Source organism: Chrysochloris asiatica, unplaced genomic scaffold (genome assembly GCF_000296735.1).
Source record: "Chrysochloris asiatica unplaced genomic scaffold, ChrAsi1.0 scaffold00217, whole genome shotgun sequence".
NCBI classification, from domain to species: Eukaryota; Metazoa; Chordata; class Mammalia; order Afrosoricida; family Chrysochloridae; genus Chrysochloris; species Chrysochloris asiatica.
In genome coordinates, this window is record NW_006408735.1 from 3,960,583 (window position 1) to 3,977,172 (window position 16,590).

General features: G+C 35.8%; 1 protein-coding gene across 1 annotated transcript in view; it reads right to left on the reverse strand.

The window, feature by feature from the left end:
* LRRIQ1 (leucine-rich repeats and IQ motif containing 1) overlaps nucleotides 1-16,590 on the reverse strand; it is a 259,848-nt gene that overhangs the window by 20,472 nt on the left and 222,786 nt on the right. The window contains exons 23-24 of the mRNA XM_006872970.1: nucleotides 10,451-10,557; nucleotides 4,452-4,512 (exon numbers count right to left, since the gene is read on the reverse strand). Coding sequence (XP_006873032.1) covers nucleotides 4,452-4,512; nucleotides 10,451-10,557 — 168 coding nt within the window. The remainder of the gene's footprint in view (nucleotides 1-4,451; nucleotides 4,513-10,450; nucleotides 10,558-16,590) is intronic.

The window sequence follows — 16,590 nt, forward strand, 5'->3', positions numbered from 1 at the left end:
CTGACCCAAGCCATGGTATTTTCAATCACCTCATATGCATGTGAAAGCTGGACAGTGAATAAGGAAGACCATAGAAGAATTGGTGCTTTTGAATTATGGTGTTGGAAGAGAATATTGAAAGTCCCATGGGTTGCAAAAAAACCCCAACAGATCTGTGTTAGAAGTGCAGCCAGAGTACTCCTTGGAGGTCAGGATGGCCAAACTTCGTCTCTCATACTTCGGATATATTGTCAGGAGGAACCAGTCTCTGGAGAAGGATATCATGTTTGGTAAGGTGGAGGGTCAGAGAAAAGGAGGAAGACACCCCGTGAGATGGATTAGTAAAGTGGCAGTATCAATGGGCTCAAGAGTGGCAACAATTGTGAGGGTGGCCTAGGATCAGGCAGTGTTTCATTCTGTCGTGCATAAGGTCACTATGAGTCGGGACTGACTTGATGGCACCTAACAAAAACAATAGCCATTTACTTTGTTTTTGAGTTGTTATATCTGCAGCATATAAATAGTACTGCTATATGTTTATCATGTGTTTGTATATAGTGGGAAGGGTATTAATGTTAGAACATTAATATCATAGAACCATTTTGATCAAAAAGCTTTGCAATCTGTTTTTCTTCAGTTTTAGAAACACAGCATTTAAATAAAATATAACTTCTTTAACCTGGTATTTGCTGGCATTTTTATGATTCCTATTCTTACTATGGAGTCCTCATGTGGTGCTGTGGGTTAATGTGCTGGACTGCAAAGTCAGTTTGAACCTCAAGGTCGGGAGTTCAAGGCCACCTGCCACTCCTCGAAAACCCTATACAGGGTTGCTATGGGTTAGAACGAACTCAATGGCACTTAACAACAACAATTCTTGCTACTGGAGTCCTGGTGTGGTGCTGTGGGTTAATGTGCTGGACTGCAAAGTCAGTTTGAACCTCAAGGTCGGGAGTTCAAGGCCACCTGCCACTCCTCGAAAACCCTATACAGGGTTGCTATGGGTTAGAACGAACTCAATGGCACTTAACAACAACAATTCTTGCTACAAGATGGTTACTTATTCTGTGCTAAAGTGTTAATCTATAATAATAATGGTTTTAATAATCTGAAGTGTCAATCTTCCTAGGGTTATATGCATGCCATTTCCTCTAACAGAGCTCTCTATCAAAATGCAAGTAAATATTTCTGAATGATTACTTCAAATCTGCATATAGATTCTATAAATATTTTCATAAACATAAATTTTGGCTAAAATTTGTTTATGTTGTTACCCTAATATTTGCTCCTCTATCAGGTAAAAGTCCTTGAAGGAGATGTACACAAGAATGATATATAACAACTATAGCGCTCTGATAGTATAGTGGGTTACAAGTTGGAATGCTAACCACATGGTCAGCAGTTTTAATCTACCAGCTACTGCTTGGGAGAAAGATGAGGCTTTCTGCTGACACAAAGATTCACAGCCTCAGAAGCCTTACACAGGGTTACTATGAGTCAGACCCAACTCCATGGCACATAGCCAGCCCACCACTTGTTGTTGTTGTTGTTGTCAGGTGCCATTGAGTCGGAACCTACTCATAGCGACCCCATGCACAGCAGAACGAAACAATGTCCGATCCTGGGCCAACCTCACTACTGCTGCCACACTTGGGTCCATCAATGATGCCACCTGGCCAATCCATCTCGTTAGGGGTCTTCCTATTTTTCTCTGACCCTCCACCTTATCCAGCATGACATCCTTCTCCAGCAAATGTTACCTCCTGACAATATATTCAAAGTATGAGAGACAAAGCTTAGCCATCTTGGTCTCCAAGGAGCACTCTGGCTGCACTTCTTCCAAAACTGATCGATTGGTTCTTTTGGCAGTTCATGGCACTTTCAGTATTCTCCTTCAACACCACAACTCAAAGGCATCAATTCTTCTACGATCTTCCTTATTCACAGTCCAGCTTTCTCATCCATATGAGGCTATTGAAAACACAATGGCCTGGGTCAGGCGCACCCTAGTCCTCAAGCAGACATCTCTGCTCTTCAATACTTTGAAAAGTTCCTGTGCAGCAGATTTGCCCAATGCAATACGTCGTCTGATCTCTTGACTGCTGCTTCCACGAGTGTTGACAGTTGATCCCAGAAGAATGAAGTTCTTGACAACTTCAATCTTTTCTCCATTGATAAGAATGTTGTTTATTGGTCCAGTGGTGAGGATTTTTATTTTCTTGACATTGAGATGTAATCCATATGGAAGGCTGTGCTCTTTGATTTTCATAAGTAAATGTTTCAAGTCCTCTTCACTTTCAGCAAGCAAGGTTTTATCATCTGCATATCGCAGGTTGTTAATGAGTCTTCCTCCAATCCTGATGCCATGTTTTTCTTCATAGAACCCAGCTTCTTGTATTATTTGCTCAGCATACAGGTTGAATAAGTATGGTGAAAGAATATAACCCTGTCTCACACCTTTCCCAATTTTAAAACATTCAGTGTTCCCATGTTCTGTTCGAACAACTGCTTCTTGGTCTAGGTACAGATTTCTCAGAAGTACAATTAAGTGTTCTGGAATACTCATACTTCTCAATGTTGTCCATAGCTTGTCATGATCCACACAATTGAAAGCCTTTGCATAGTCAATAAAGCATAGGTAAACATCCTTCTGGTATTCTCTGCTTTCAGCCAAGATCCATCGGATATCAGCAATGATATCTCTCATTCCACGGCCTCTTCTGAATCCAGCTTGAACCTCTGGAAGTTCTCTGTCAATGTATGATTGTAGTCATTTCTGTATTACCTTTAGCAAAACTTTACTCGCTTGAGATATCAAAGAGATTGTCCGATGATTTCCGCATTCCGTTGGGTCACCTCTCTTTGGAATGGGCATAAATATTGATCTCTTCCAATCAGTCGGCTGATAGTTGTTTTCCAAATTTCTTGGCAGAGATGAGTGAGTGCCTCTTGTGCCACCTCACTTTCTTGAAAGATTTCAATTTTTATTCCATCAATTCCTGGTGCCTTGTTCTTTGCCACTTATTTCAATGCACTTTGGACTTCCTCCCTGAGTATCATTGGCTCTTGTTCATATGATATCTCTTGAAATGGTTGAACATTAACCATTTCCTTTTGGTACAATGACTCTGTGTATTCCTTCCATCTTTTCTTGATGCATTCTGCATCATTCAATAATTTGCCCAGATAATCTTTCAACAACGAAAGTCGAGGCTTGATTTTTTTCTTTAGTTCCCCCAGCTTGAGAAATGCTGACCATGTTCTTCCCTTCTGGTTTTCTAACTCTAAATCTTTGCATATTTTATTATAGTATTTGGCTTTATCTTCTCAAGCTGATCTTTGAAATTTTCTGTTCAGCTCTTGGACCTCTTCAATTTTTCCATTTGCCCACCACCTAGTTTCCACTAAAAAAAAGTGCATCATTAAATTATGATATCAAATTCTACAAACAAGCTAAATTATAATCCGTTTGTCTTGGTAAATCTAGAATATAAGCTAGGTGTATTTGTTGATTGTTGGTACAGTGGGTTACATGTTGTGTTGTTAATTGAAAGATTAATGGTTCAAATTCACCAGCCTCTTTGTCAGAAAAGACGAGGCAGTCTGATTCTGTAATGATCCACAGCCTTAGAAACCCTATGGAGGAGTTCTCTTCTGATTTACAGGGTCACTATGAGTTGGAATTGACTCAATGGCTGTGGGCTTGGTTTTTGGCTTTGGGTCATAATGTTAGGGTTACCTGAGGCATCCATGGTTACCTGCTAAGGAGGCCACACATATTTGTCATTGTACAGAAGTATACTCTTCTCTTAATTTTTCTAAAGACAAACTGAAAAATTGTTCTATGGATTGTATTTTTAAATTTTTCTATATTAGTGACTGTCATTCTGTTAAAATAGCCTTCATTCTAATAGTACATAGTACAATTTACTTTAGAAATGTATATATTTATATTATATAGTTATATTGCCTACAGTCAGTCTACACTGTGGCCAACATGTTTAAGAATCAGCAGTGCTGAAATATCAGTAATTTACAATTTATTAAAGTGTTGATTGCACACTTGGTTAATTTTTATCTTGTTAGATTTTCTGAGTTGTAAGGATGCTTCATTATTCCCCTAAAGTAGATACAGATTCTAATCCTTCAAAATATTAAAGGAGAATTTCATTAGGCAATTTCCCATCACGAGTTCTTTAATTCTATTTAAATATGATAGCATGATAATGATTTCAAATATGTCATATAAAATTAAAAATTTTAAACACATATGATATATTTTAAAGTCATAATACAGGTAAAAGAAATATGTCATTACTTTAATACTTGGATTTCTGAGATGGTTCCAAATACATACAATTGTGATACTTTTAACTTTCATATTTCAAACTAATTTTTGACATCTATTAAAGTGCCATTTATTGCGTACTGGTGTCCACAGCATTTTCTATAACTTTAAACACATTTCTTACCACAAGCTGAACTCTTCTACCGTTCAGTACATCTGGGTCTAACTCAGGCAAGAAGCGATTGCTGCATGGTGACAAAAACAGAAAGCATTTTAATATAAATGTAGGAGAAGAATATAAAAGAATTGCCCAACTGACAAATCTGGAAAGATCAGTCATTTATATAATGGCTATAACAGTTTCCTTAATTAAGTTCCATATAAAGATACATACAAAATAAATACTCCTAGTTTATTGTTTTTAATTCCATTTGATATAAAATAAAAATGTATAATACTTAAAATACTACTCCTTCTTTGTCAAATATAAACACAAGCAAAGGGCAAAAGTCTGAAAGTATCAATAATGAGAGCTTATAAATCAAACCCATCAGCCACTCAGAAATTCTATAAAGGGTCTCGATGAGTCATAACTCACTTAGTGACACTTGACTGACACTATCAAAATTGAAGTATTTATTTACATTTCCTTATATCTTTTACTTGTCTTTTGAGAAAGGTACAACTTCTTAGTTTTAAAATTAGTACTAGTGTATTTCACGTAGACCGATATTCATAACTAACTTTTGTTACAACTAGAGCATTGACATTTGGCTTTCCAAGGACTTTTGGTTCTGAAAACATACTTTCCTTAAAATATTACTACTTAGTCCTTTATAAATTCTGTTTTTAAGAGAGAATATCCATAAACAATTGATTATTTCATCCTATGTTGAAATATAATTTATTTATGAAAAAGTGATTTTTCAGAGTTTAAGTCTATCTAAAAATCACCCAAGAACATCTTATTTATATTTTACACTTTATTTGTTGTCATTGTTATTAAGTGCCCTTGAGTAGGTTCAGACTTATAGCGATCGGGTATAGGGTTTCTGAAGTGGTAACTGTCTGTGGAAGTAGAAAGCCTAATTTTTTTTCCTGCACATTATTTATACTCATTGCTTACAAATCTCTGAATCAGATCTTATCTATATGATAAGCTATGGTTCTATTATATTTGTTTATGGTTCTAAGGATGTTATACTATGAATTAAGCTAAATGGATAGTATCAAAATAAAATAAATTGTGCTTGCATAAATTGGTGTTGTTGCTGATTGTCATTGAGTCGGTTATGATTCATAACAACCCTAAGGGATTTCTAAGGCTGGATAAATTAGAATATTTCATTAAACAAATAATTCTCAAATGATGATTTATGTCTTCTTTCTATGCCCACAGTGACATAAGACATAGTGACTCAGGTTATAAAAGTTATTTCAATTTCATTTTCAATCTTTCTTTCATTTGTTGTTGCTGTTAGGTGCCATCTGGTCAGTTTTGACCTAAAGAGACCCTAAGCACAGCAAAATGCAGCACTGCCTGATCCTGCACGATCTTCACAATTGTGGCTACATTTGAGCCCACTGCTGCTGCCACTGTGTCAATCTATCTCATTGGGGTCGTCCTCTTTTTCACTGACCCTTCATTTAACCAAGCAAGATGTTCTTTTCCAGGGACTGGTCTCTCCTGATAACACATTCGAAGTGTGCTTTCTGGGCTCTAGGGATTCTGACTGTACATCTTGCAACACAGATTTGTTTGTTCTTCTGGCAGTCCATGGTATGTTTAATATTATTCTTCAACACTGTATCTCAAATGCATTAATTCTTCTATGGTTTTCCTTATCCACATAACTTTCACATGTATGTGATGCCATTGAAAATACCCTGGCTTGGGTCAGGCACACGTTAGGCTTCACACTACTATCTGGTTCTTTCACACTTTAAAGAGGTATTGTGAAGCAGAGTTGCCCAATGCTATATGTCAACTGATTTTTTTTTTTTTTTAACTTTTAAATGTGAATTGAGTGAAGGTTTACAGAGCAGATCATCAGATTTATAGTCAACAATTCATATACTTTGCTTCATTACAATGATTGAAATCCCTTCTATGCACCAATAGTTAACAGTATTTACCTCTATTCACTGTAACTATTCCATTCCTCCCTGTATCTCCCACTACCTTCATCCTTCCTCTGCTAACCTCCCTCTTGTGGTATATTACCTGCCCTGTCACCCATTTCAACATATGTCTACCCTCTAACCTCTGAATAATTTTCCTTCCTCACACAACTATCATAGATCATTTCTTTTATCAAGAAAACTTTTTCTTAACTTTTTGCAACATTGGTCAAATACAATATTTGTCCTTTTGTTATTGATTAATTTCACTCATAATGCCTTCCAGGCTCATCCATGTGGTGAGGTGCTTCACTGACTCATTGTTATTTTACAATGTTGCATAGTATTTCATTGACTATCAACAGAAGAAGTTAACTTCTGCTGATGGGCATTTAGGCTGTCTCCATCTTTTGGATGGGTCTCTCATAGACAGCACATTGAAGGATCTTGTTTTTTTAATTCATTCTGTTCTCTCTGTCTCTTGACTGATGCATTTAATCCATTTGTATTCAGTATATTTCCTGATAGATAAGAATTAATAGCTGTTATTTTGCTGTGTATTTTTTTGTTGTTGTGCTGCTGGTTTCTTTTATCCATATAATTTTCTGCACTGAATGAATTTTGGCTGCAAGTTTTCTATTTATATTCATTTCTGTTGTGTTAATGTTTACTAAATCCTCTTGCTATTCCTCTTTTTCAGTTGTTGACATGTAATTGCATTAATTTTCTTTGCATTTACACTGAAATTGATTCTTTTCCCCCTATTTAAAACAGTCTGTTTTATGTTGAAATCTACTTGATTTCCTTGATTTGCAGTTTGGAAATTCTGTAGCTATACTATTCCCTCTTTTTGCTTTGCAGTTATTTTCAGTTTTGTAGGTTTGCTTAACTTTAAATAATTCTATATCTGAATTGAATTCTGGGTGGTGTTGTCATGTGTGGAAATATTAGGTTGTTGTCTGCTATTGTTGGTTCTCAGTCCAAAGAATACCCTTTAGCATTTTTTGTTGGTCTGGTCATGAAAAATTACTTTAATTTCTGTTGTTTATCAGGAAGTGTAGTAAATTTGTTGTTATATTCAAGGGACAGCTTCACTCAGTATATGATTTTGGGTTGGCAAATTTTCCTTTCAGAGTTTGTTTGTATGTGTTATCACATTACCTTCTTGCCTGAATGGTTTCTGCTAGAAATCAGAACTTAGTCTTATTAGTTCTTGTTTATAGGTAACTTTTCATTTTTCCTGAACTACTCTCAGTGTTCTTTCTTTGTCTTTGGTTTTAGAAACTTTGATTATGATGTCTTGATGATTTTCTTTTGGGGTCTATCCTGTTTGTGGTTCGTTCTGCTTACCTTCTCATTTTTCATGATGCTTACATTCTCATTTTTCGTGATGTTAAGGAAGTTTTCTTCCAACAACTCTTTGACAATTTTCTCTGTGTTTTTTTTTTTTTAGTCCTGGAATTCTGATTATCCATAAGTCATTCCTCTTCATGGTGTTCCACATAACTCTTAGGCTTTTTAAAGATTTTTCATTCTTTTTTATTTCTAATTATTCTTCTAGCATTCTAATATTGAGAAATTTTTCTTCAAGCTCACTAATTCGGACTTACACTGATTGAAATCTATTCCTTTGCCCTTTTGATGCACTGTTCATTTCCAAAACCTTAGTATTAATTTGCTGGATTTCTAATTGCAGATTTTTTTTCAAATTTTATATTTATTTTGTCTGATTGTTCTTATAGTGCTTTTCTGAATTTCTCTAAAATATATTCTGTGTTCCCTTGGCTTTCCTCAATTATTCTGTCAATCCTTTGAAAGCATCTAAATATCATTCTTTTGAATCCTTTTTCAGTTAGTTAATTGTTCTCTGGAAGTTTGCTGCCATGTGGTTAGGCACGACAATAGTCTGAGAGGTGGGGTTCGCTGTGCCACCTTATTACCTGGATTCAGACTTATGGAACCCACAGAACAATATTTAAACAGTCACCTGTCCCCATCTGCCCTGTGATCCTAACAGACACTGAAACAAGTTCCATCAAGGTTCAGAAACATTTTCTGGTCATTGGTTATTAGTGTCAAATGTATCAAATCTATTCTTGAGATGGGATAAGTTCAAGGCCATATTTTGCCTCTCATAGACTTGTTTTAATTTTCTTCAGCTTCAGCCTGAACTTGCATATGGGCAATTGATGGTCTCTTCCACAGTGTGTCTCTGCCCTTGTTTTGTCCGATGATATTGAACTTTTCCACCAACTCTTCCCACATATGAAGTAAATTTGATTTCTGTGTATTCCATCTGTATAGTCAACTTTTATGTTGTTTTAAAAGGTATTCTGAATGAATAAGACATTTGTCTTATAAAATTCTATCATGTGATCCCCAACATCGTTTCTATCACCAAGGACATATTTTCCAACTATTGATCTTTCCTCTTAGTTTTCAACCTTCATTTTATAATTACCCGTAATTATCAATACATATTGATTACATGTCTGATTAATTTCAAACTGGAAAAGCTGGTAGAATTCTTTTCGTCATCACTGGCTTTAGTAGTTAGTGTTTAAATTGGTAGGTATATGGATAGGATCCTATCAAAGACAGCATTGTTCTTCAGGGCACATCCTGAAATGTTCTTCTAAACAATGAATGAGACACCATGCCTCTTGAATTTATTATTCCTAGTATAGTAACCATATGAGTATCAGATTCAAAAAAGGCCAATACGAGTCTATTTCAGCTCACCAATGCATAGTGTCTCAATGTTTATGTGTTTCATTTGATTTCTGACAATAGATGAAGTAGCACACCCACCAGCATCATATGTACAGAATAGGTAATGTATGACAGTATCCATATATATATTTATACATATAATTAAATAACTTTCATTTATTATATAACTTGATGTGCAGTTAACCATATATATATATATTTTGTTGTTGTTGTTAAGGATTTGATGTGCAGTTAACCATATATTTTGTTTGTTAAGGAGCCTTAGTCTTGTAGCTGTTAAGAGTTTGGTTGTTAACCAAAAGTTGGTGGTTCAAACCCAACAGCTGCTCTGAGGGAGAAAGATGTTGCAGTTTGCTTTCTTGATATATTCTTTTTGACAATGAATATAAAGATTTACAGCACTGGAACACCTATGGGGGAGTTCTACTCTGTCCTATAGAGTCACTGAGTTGGAATCAAATTAGTGGCAACAGGTTTTTATTTGCTTATTTGTTACTTATGTGAGGTAGTTATTACCCGCAAAGTCTGGAAAACTTTCCAAAGTTTCATCTATATTTAGATTCAATATTGGCTTACATAGTTAACTGATTCCTAATCCTCACAGTTTTATACTTTTTTTGGTGAAAACATACAGTTAAAATGAAGTCTTGAAAATCTATGTAAAAAACACTGTCTCTGGACTTCTGTTTCCTTAAAATTTTGACTCAGTTGATATGGACATGTATGCTTTAAAGTAAATCAATGTAAGAAAAATTAACTGAGCATCTATTAAGAGCAGTTTGTTGCTAGTGGATATAAATATTTGATATCCATAATAGACTGAACCATCTCAATCTATGAGATAAATACCATCCCATTGTACAGGAAATAATGTTCCTTAATGCATTATTGAAAATTAGGTACATGACTGCTAACATAGTAGCTATAAGGGTGAATTATAATTTTGAATGCCAAGTGTACGTATGTAAACAACAACAAAAAACAAAATAAAATGCAACCTACAAGATGTATGCTAGTTAAAAATAGTTAATAGATACCATGCATTCTACTTTACACAAATTATTTTTAAAGAAGAATCATTTGTGTGGGTCATCTGTTGGATTATACAAATAGACATTACAGAAATAGGCTTCTTCCTGATCATTTCACGGTGAAAAATACAAAGGACGATTAAAGCTATTCTATACGAAAGGCCTTTTTATAATCTGGCAACCTGGTGTACTGGCCTTTGGCTATAAAGTCATGTTTGTTTTAGCACAATTAACCTAGGTTTCACTTTTCAAGATTTGTTTACAATACAAAAATCTAATTTAGAGGAAATGACCTCACCATTTCATATTTCTGGAACTAGTTGTTTCGTGAACTCCAACCTGTGTATGAAGCCATTGGTATGTATATTCTCTACTCCTTTCTATTTTTTCATTTGCAGTGGTATCCTCGCAGATAAATTCTTCTTTACCTAGGGAAGAAATACGGAACTATTTTATTTTAAAAATCAAGGCTGACCAAAAGTTTGGTCTAAACTAACAATTTTATCATAAGAAATACCAAGAAAATAAAGACTAATTTATGGAGGCTAAATGTTCTGTGAGAAAAATAATGTCAGTCACTTGCAAATTAAAATATTTCTGATTTAATGTTAAAAAAAACCGATTTAAAAAAGGAAGTATTTTAATGCAATTATCATTTCAGAGGATTTGGTTTTCAGTGTTTTAATTAGAAAAGTCACAGGACTATTTGTGGTAGATGGTAAAATTGTTTTCATACACAAAGGATATCTGTTCAGCACCTTTCCCACTATCTTTGTGCCATAGACGCTGTTTCAAAAATGGAGAGAAAGTATAGCAATGAAGATGAGTATGGAAAACATGTACGATAAGAAATTATACCAGGTAACAACTTATTTTCGTTGAGTCCATTCTGGTCTCACTCACAGTGACCCTATAGCACAGACTAGAACTGCCCTAGAGGATTTCCATGGCTGTAGTCTTTCCAAAACCGGACTCCCATGTTTTTCTCTATAGAGTGGCTAGTGGGTTCAAACAGCCAACCTTTCCATTAACATCTGAGTTCTTAACTACTCTGACACCAGATAACAGTTGCTGTTGTTTGTTTTTAAGTGCTGTTGAGTCGGTTCCAACTCACAGGGACCTTGATTAGGGTTTTTGAGGAGTGGCTGGTGAGCTTGAATTGCACAACTTGCAGTAAAAACAGACCTTGCTGTCTGTCTAGTACATTAACCCACAGCACCACACCAGGTAACAAATATAAAAGTAAATAAGGCAGTAAAGGAACTCTGGTAGCGTAGTGGTTACGAATTGGGCTGCGAGTCGCAAGGTCAGTAGTTCGAAACTACCAGCTGTTCCTCGGGAGAAAGATGAGGCTTTCTGCTCCCGTAAAGATTTACAGCCTCGGAAACCCTGTACAGGGTCACTATGAGTCGGAACTGACTACGTGGCACATAACAACAAAGGCAGTAAAAAGGAAGAAGCCAACCCTTATATTCATATGTGAAAATTATTGTACATATGTCAGCATGCAGGAAAAATATTCAAACATCACAGTGCCGATGTCATGTATTTCAGAGTTCAGTAAAGACCTTCCTGTGAGATCTGTACTCCACGGATTTTCTCTTTTGGATTGCTTCTCCCTTGGTGCCACATCATGTTTTATATTCTTGTTAGATTTGTAGGCTTAATTAACAGTACAGCTGAAGGAAATACCTTTTCAAAACTGACTCAAGGAAATTAAATCCATACAAATCCTACAGTTATAAAACTGATATTTAAAATGTCAATTCATTAATTTAAAGCATTCTTTCACTACATATTACTTTATCAACAAAGTCTCATACTTAAAAGTTCTTTGGAAAATAAGAACTGTTTTGAATGCATTAGTGTTGTTAACTGTCTTTGAGTCCGTTCTGACTTATAGCAACCCTGCATAGAGTTTCTGAGGAGCAGCTGGTGAGTTTGAACTGCTGATCTTTTGATTAGAAATCCAGTGCTTATTTTACACTGAAGCATCATCTGTGTAGTATATGCATTTTTACATATAAGAAGCTCTGGTAGCATAGTGGTTACAAGTTGGTCTGCTAACCTCAAGGTCAGCAGTTCGAAACTACCATCTGTTCTGTGGGAGAAAGATGAGATTTTCTGCTCCTGTAAAGATTTACAACCTTGGAAACCTGATACAGGGTCACTCTGAATCGGAACCGACTCCATAGTACATAGCTACCACCACCACCAACCACACACAAGTTAGCATTTGTCATTCTGAATGTGTTAAGGATGACATATCTATGTACTTGTGTTTTTCTCTACACAGTCCCTGCTACAATTAGCAAAATGAATTTATTTTTCAATCCAAACAGATGTTAAATGCAGTTCTTGGGAAAACTAAACATCACAATATATTGTGGTTTTGAGTTGGACTGCTAACCTCAAGGTCAGCAGTTTGAAATTACCAGCTGTTCTGCAGAAGAAAGATGAGGATTTCTGCTCCCAAAAAGATTTACAGCTTCAGAAACCCTATATAGGGTTGCTACGAGTCAGAACCAACTCCACAGCACATATCCATTACCAAATCACCATTGTTTCTCTAAACTCTGTTACTTGGTTAAATTATATTTATATTATTTCTTGTGCCACCTTATTACTTTTTTAAAATGTTTTATTGTGAAATATGTGATAGTTTACATGGGAGAACATTAGTTTTACATTCATCCTATCTTATATTGTTTAATTGTTATGGTTACAATACCCTCCATGCATCATCAACCAACCAAAGGGTATACACTACAAGCCTGCCCCCCAGTTGTCAGCACACAGCCCCTCTCCCTCTCTGTATCTAAAGTCCCTAACTGCTCCATCTCTCCATGTCATCGTCTCTGTCTCCATCTCAGGCATCACTGCTTCTCTGGGTAGGGTCCCACTCTCTGCTCTTCTCACTTGATGGTTCCAGGGACCTCTACTCCTAGGCTGAAAAGTTAATCGGTCTCCTCCTTGCTATAAAACATCTACCTTTACATTTCCAACCCTCACAAGCAGTCCTGATAACAATTATTTACTATTATATCACAAGAGATGAATGCACATTTCATTTCATCAGCCCGCCTAGACAGATTGTATACTACTCAGTGGAGATTCTACCTTTCTTCATGCCTCTAAATCTAGGTTCCCTCTTGAAAGCTTGTAAGCCAATCAGTTCTTGCCTTTGTAGCCCCACATTTTGGGTAGCCAATGTCCAAGTTGCCCATCCCTGTCTACTCTGTGTATGGAGGGGGTGGGAATGATCCTTGCTGTAAGGATTTGTTCACTCTTTTGAGCTACTGCATCCATAGGTATAGGTCAAGTTCATCATATTGTATCAGATTACAGCCACCTGATTTTTTATAACAAGGCTATAGCCTTCACATACTACACTCAAGATTATTTTTTAAAGTACTCATTTTGGAAACTTTTCCTCAGCTGTACAATAATACCTCAAAGACCCTACGTAGTTTTACTTTAGAACTCAGCCAAGGTTCTAAACAGTTTCTGAGTAAAGAAGATATTTCACTGTAAATTTCTAATTCATATTTACTATGTTAACCCTAAGATATATATAAGTAATTTTGCATGAGCTTACTGTTAGAAACAAAACTAACAATGGTAAAATTGGATAAATGCATTTGAAGACACTGAAAATCTAATGCTGGAGGAAGTGATTTCATTTTGGTTAAACTATTTCAGTATTTCTTTTGACATTGAGAAAGAGAATGTTGAACATTCTCTTTGAACACTGAAGAAGAAATTATACTTTTAGCATTTTGTAGGAAGAACAATGTGACCAAGATTATTAACAGATGTCTAACAGTTTCTTAAAAGGACTCCTGGTGGCACTGTAGGATAAGAACTGGATTGCTAACCACAAGGTCAGCAGTTCAAAGTCACCAGTTGCTCCAAAGGAAAAAAATAAAGCTGTATTTCTGTAGAGATTTGCTGCCTCAGAAACCTTGCACAGTGTCTCTATGAGTTGGAACTGACTTGATGGCAGTGGGTATTTTGGTTTCTCAGTTTCTACACAGGCTACCCAACACATTTTACCTTTCTGTTTTAGAAGCAGCATTACTTCAACAACAGCAGGATACTTAACTCTTTTGACGATTATGTTTTCTTATTTCTCTATTTTTATTTAATCAATTTCCCATATAGCTACTCCCCACTTATCAACATGGTTAGGTATCCAAAACCATATCTTTATGTGAAAATTGGCAATAAGTGAACATGGATGATGACCATATCAGATCACGTACATGGAGGATGACTACATCATTACATAAAAACCCTTTTACATTATTACATAACTGCCAAATTACACTATTACATAATTGCAAAACTACTGAGAATCCTTGTCCAATCAAGTTGATATATAACTTTAACCATTGCAGACAATGTTTCTCTTGCCTCATCACTGCCAGATGTATGCCATTACTATGGCAAATACCGGCATAGTGGAGTTTTTACTACTGTCAGAAATGTGAGGCATCCGATAATGAGACAAACAATAAATGTGGAGTAGGTCTATTACCTGCTTAATGACAACAAGGGTATTACCAACTTCAAAAAACAAAACAACTTAGTTTGATTCCTGCTGTCCTTTACTTACCCTTGTTGTTAAGTTCTGTTGAGTAGTTTCTGACTCATAGCAACCCTGTATAGGGTTTCCAAGAGGTGGTTGATAAGTTTGAACCACCAAAATTGTGGCTAGCAGTCTAATGAGTATTCTACAGTGCCACACCAATGCTACTCTATATGTATACCTTCATTGCAAAAGAAAATTTTGGGTTATATATATATTTTTAAAAAGCTGTTAAACATTTTTGTCTTTTATATATATATATATATAAATGAAACATTCTCATTATAAAACCCACAGCTGTTGAACTGAATATTACTAATAGCAACCCTGGTGTGGCACTATATGATAAGCACTAGGCCAAAAGGCTAGTTTGAACTGCAATATTGGCATTTCAAATTCACTAGTCATTCCAAAGAAATCCTATACAGTGTTACTAGGAGTCAGAATCAACTTAGTGACACTTAACATCAACAGTGAAATCAACCATATAGGATAAAGCTGAAATATCCCATAGAATTTCCAACACTGTTAATCTTTACAGACGTAGACTGCACCATCTTTCTCCTGTAGAGTGGCTGACAAGGTCAAACCCCTGACCTTACATTTCATAGCAGAGTGCTTTAACCATTGCACCACCAGGGATACTGTTCTTCTTATAGGCAAATAAATACTAGTACACAAGAAAAATGCATAAAAATCCCACCATCCAAAGACAATGACTGGATAATATTGTAATGCCTTTTTAATAATTGTTTTTAGTTTACATGTAATTATAGGTAGTATACATATCCTACTTTTCACAGCATAATTAAAAATGTATTCTATGAGTATAAGCCAAAAAAACAAAAAGGCTACAAAAGCATAGAAACCATTACTAGACAAAATTATAAACTTGTGAGCTGTTGTTTCCCCACACATTTTTCATCTAGGCCTATGCACTTCTGAAGGCAGTAATTCCGTCTCTTAATTGAATCAAAATCAAAATCTTTCAAGCAAGTGGGGCAGCACTAAAGGCACTCACTCATCTCTGCCAAGACATTTGGAAGACAACTATCTGGCCAACTGATTGGAAGAGATCTGTATTTGTGCCTATTCCAAAGAAAGATGACCCAATAGAATGTGGAAATCATTGGACAATCTCTTTGATACCCCATGCAAGTAAAGTTTTACTCAAGATAATACAGAAATGGCTGCAATCATACATTGACAGAGAATTCAAGCAGGATTCAAAAGAGGCCGTGGAATGAGGGATATCATTTCTGATGTCTGATGGATCTGGGCTGAAAGCAGAGAATATCAGAAAGATGTTTACCTGTGCTTTATTGACTCCCCACAGGATTTTGATTGTGTGGATCATGACAAACTATGGACAATATTGTGAAGTATGAGTGTTCCTGAACACTTAATTATGCTCATGAGGAATCTGTACCTGGACCAAGAGGCAGTTCTTCAAACAGAACATGGGAACACTGAATGGTTTAAAATTAAGAAAGATGTGCAACAGGGTTGTATTCTTTTGCCATATGTATTCAATCTGTATGTTAAGCAAATAATCCAATAAGCTTGGTTATATGAAGAAAAACATGGCATCAGGATTGGAGGAAGACTCATTAACAACCTGAGATATACAGATGATACAACCTCGCTTGATGAAAGTGAAGAGGACTTAAAATATTTACTGATGAAGATCAAAGAGCACAGCCTTTGGTATGGATTACATCTCAATATAAAGAAAACAAAAATCCTCACCACTGGATGAATAAACAACATTCTTATCAATGGAGAAAAGATTGTCAAGGACTTCATTCTTCTTGGATCAACTAACAACATTCATGGAAGCAACAGTC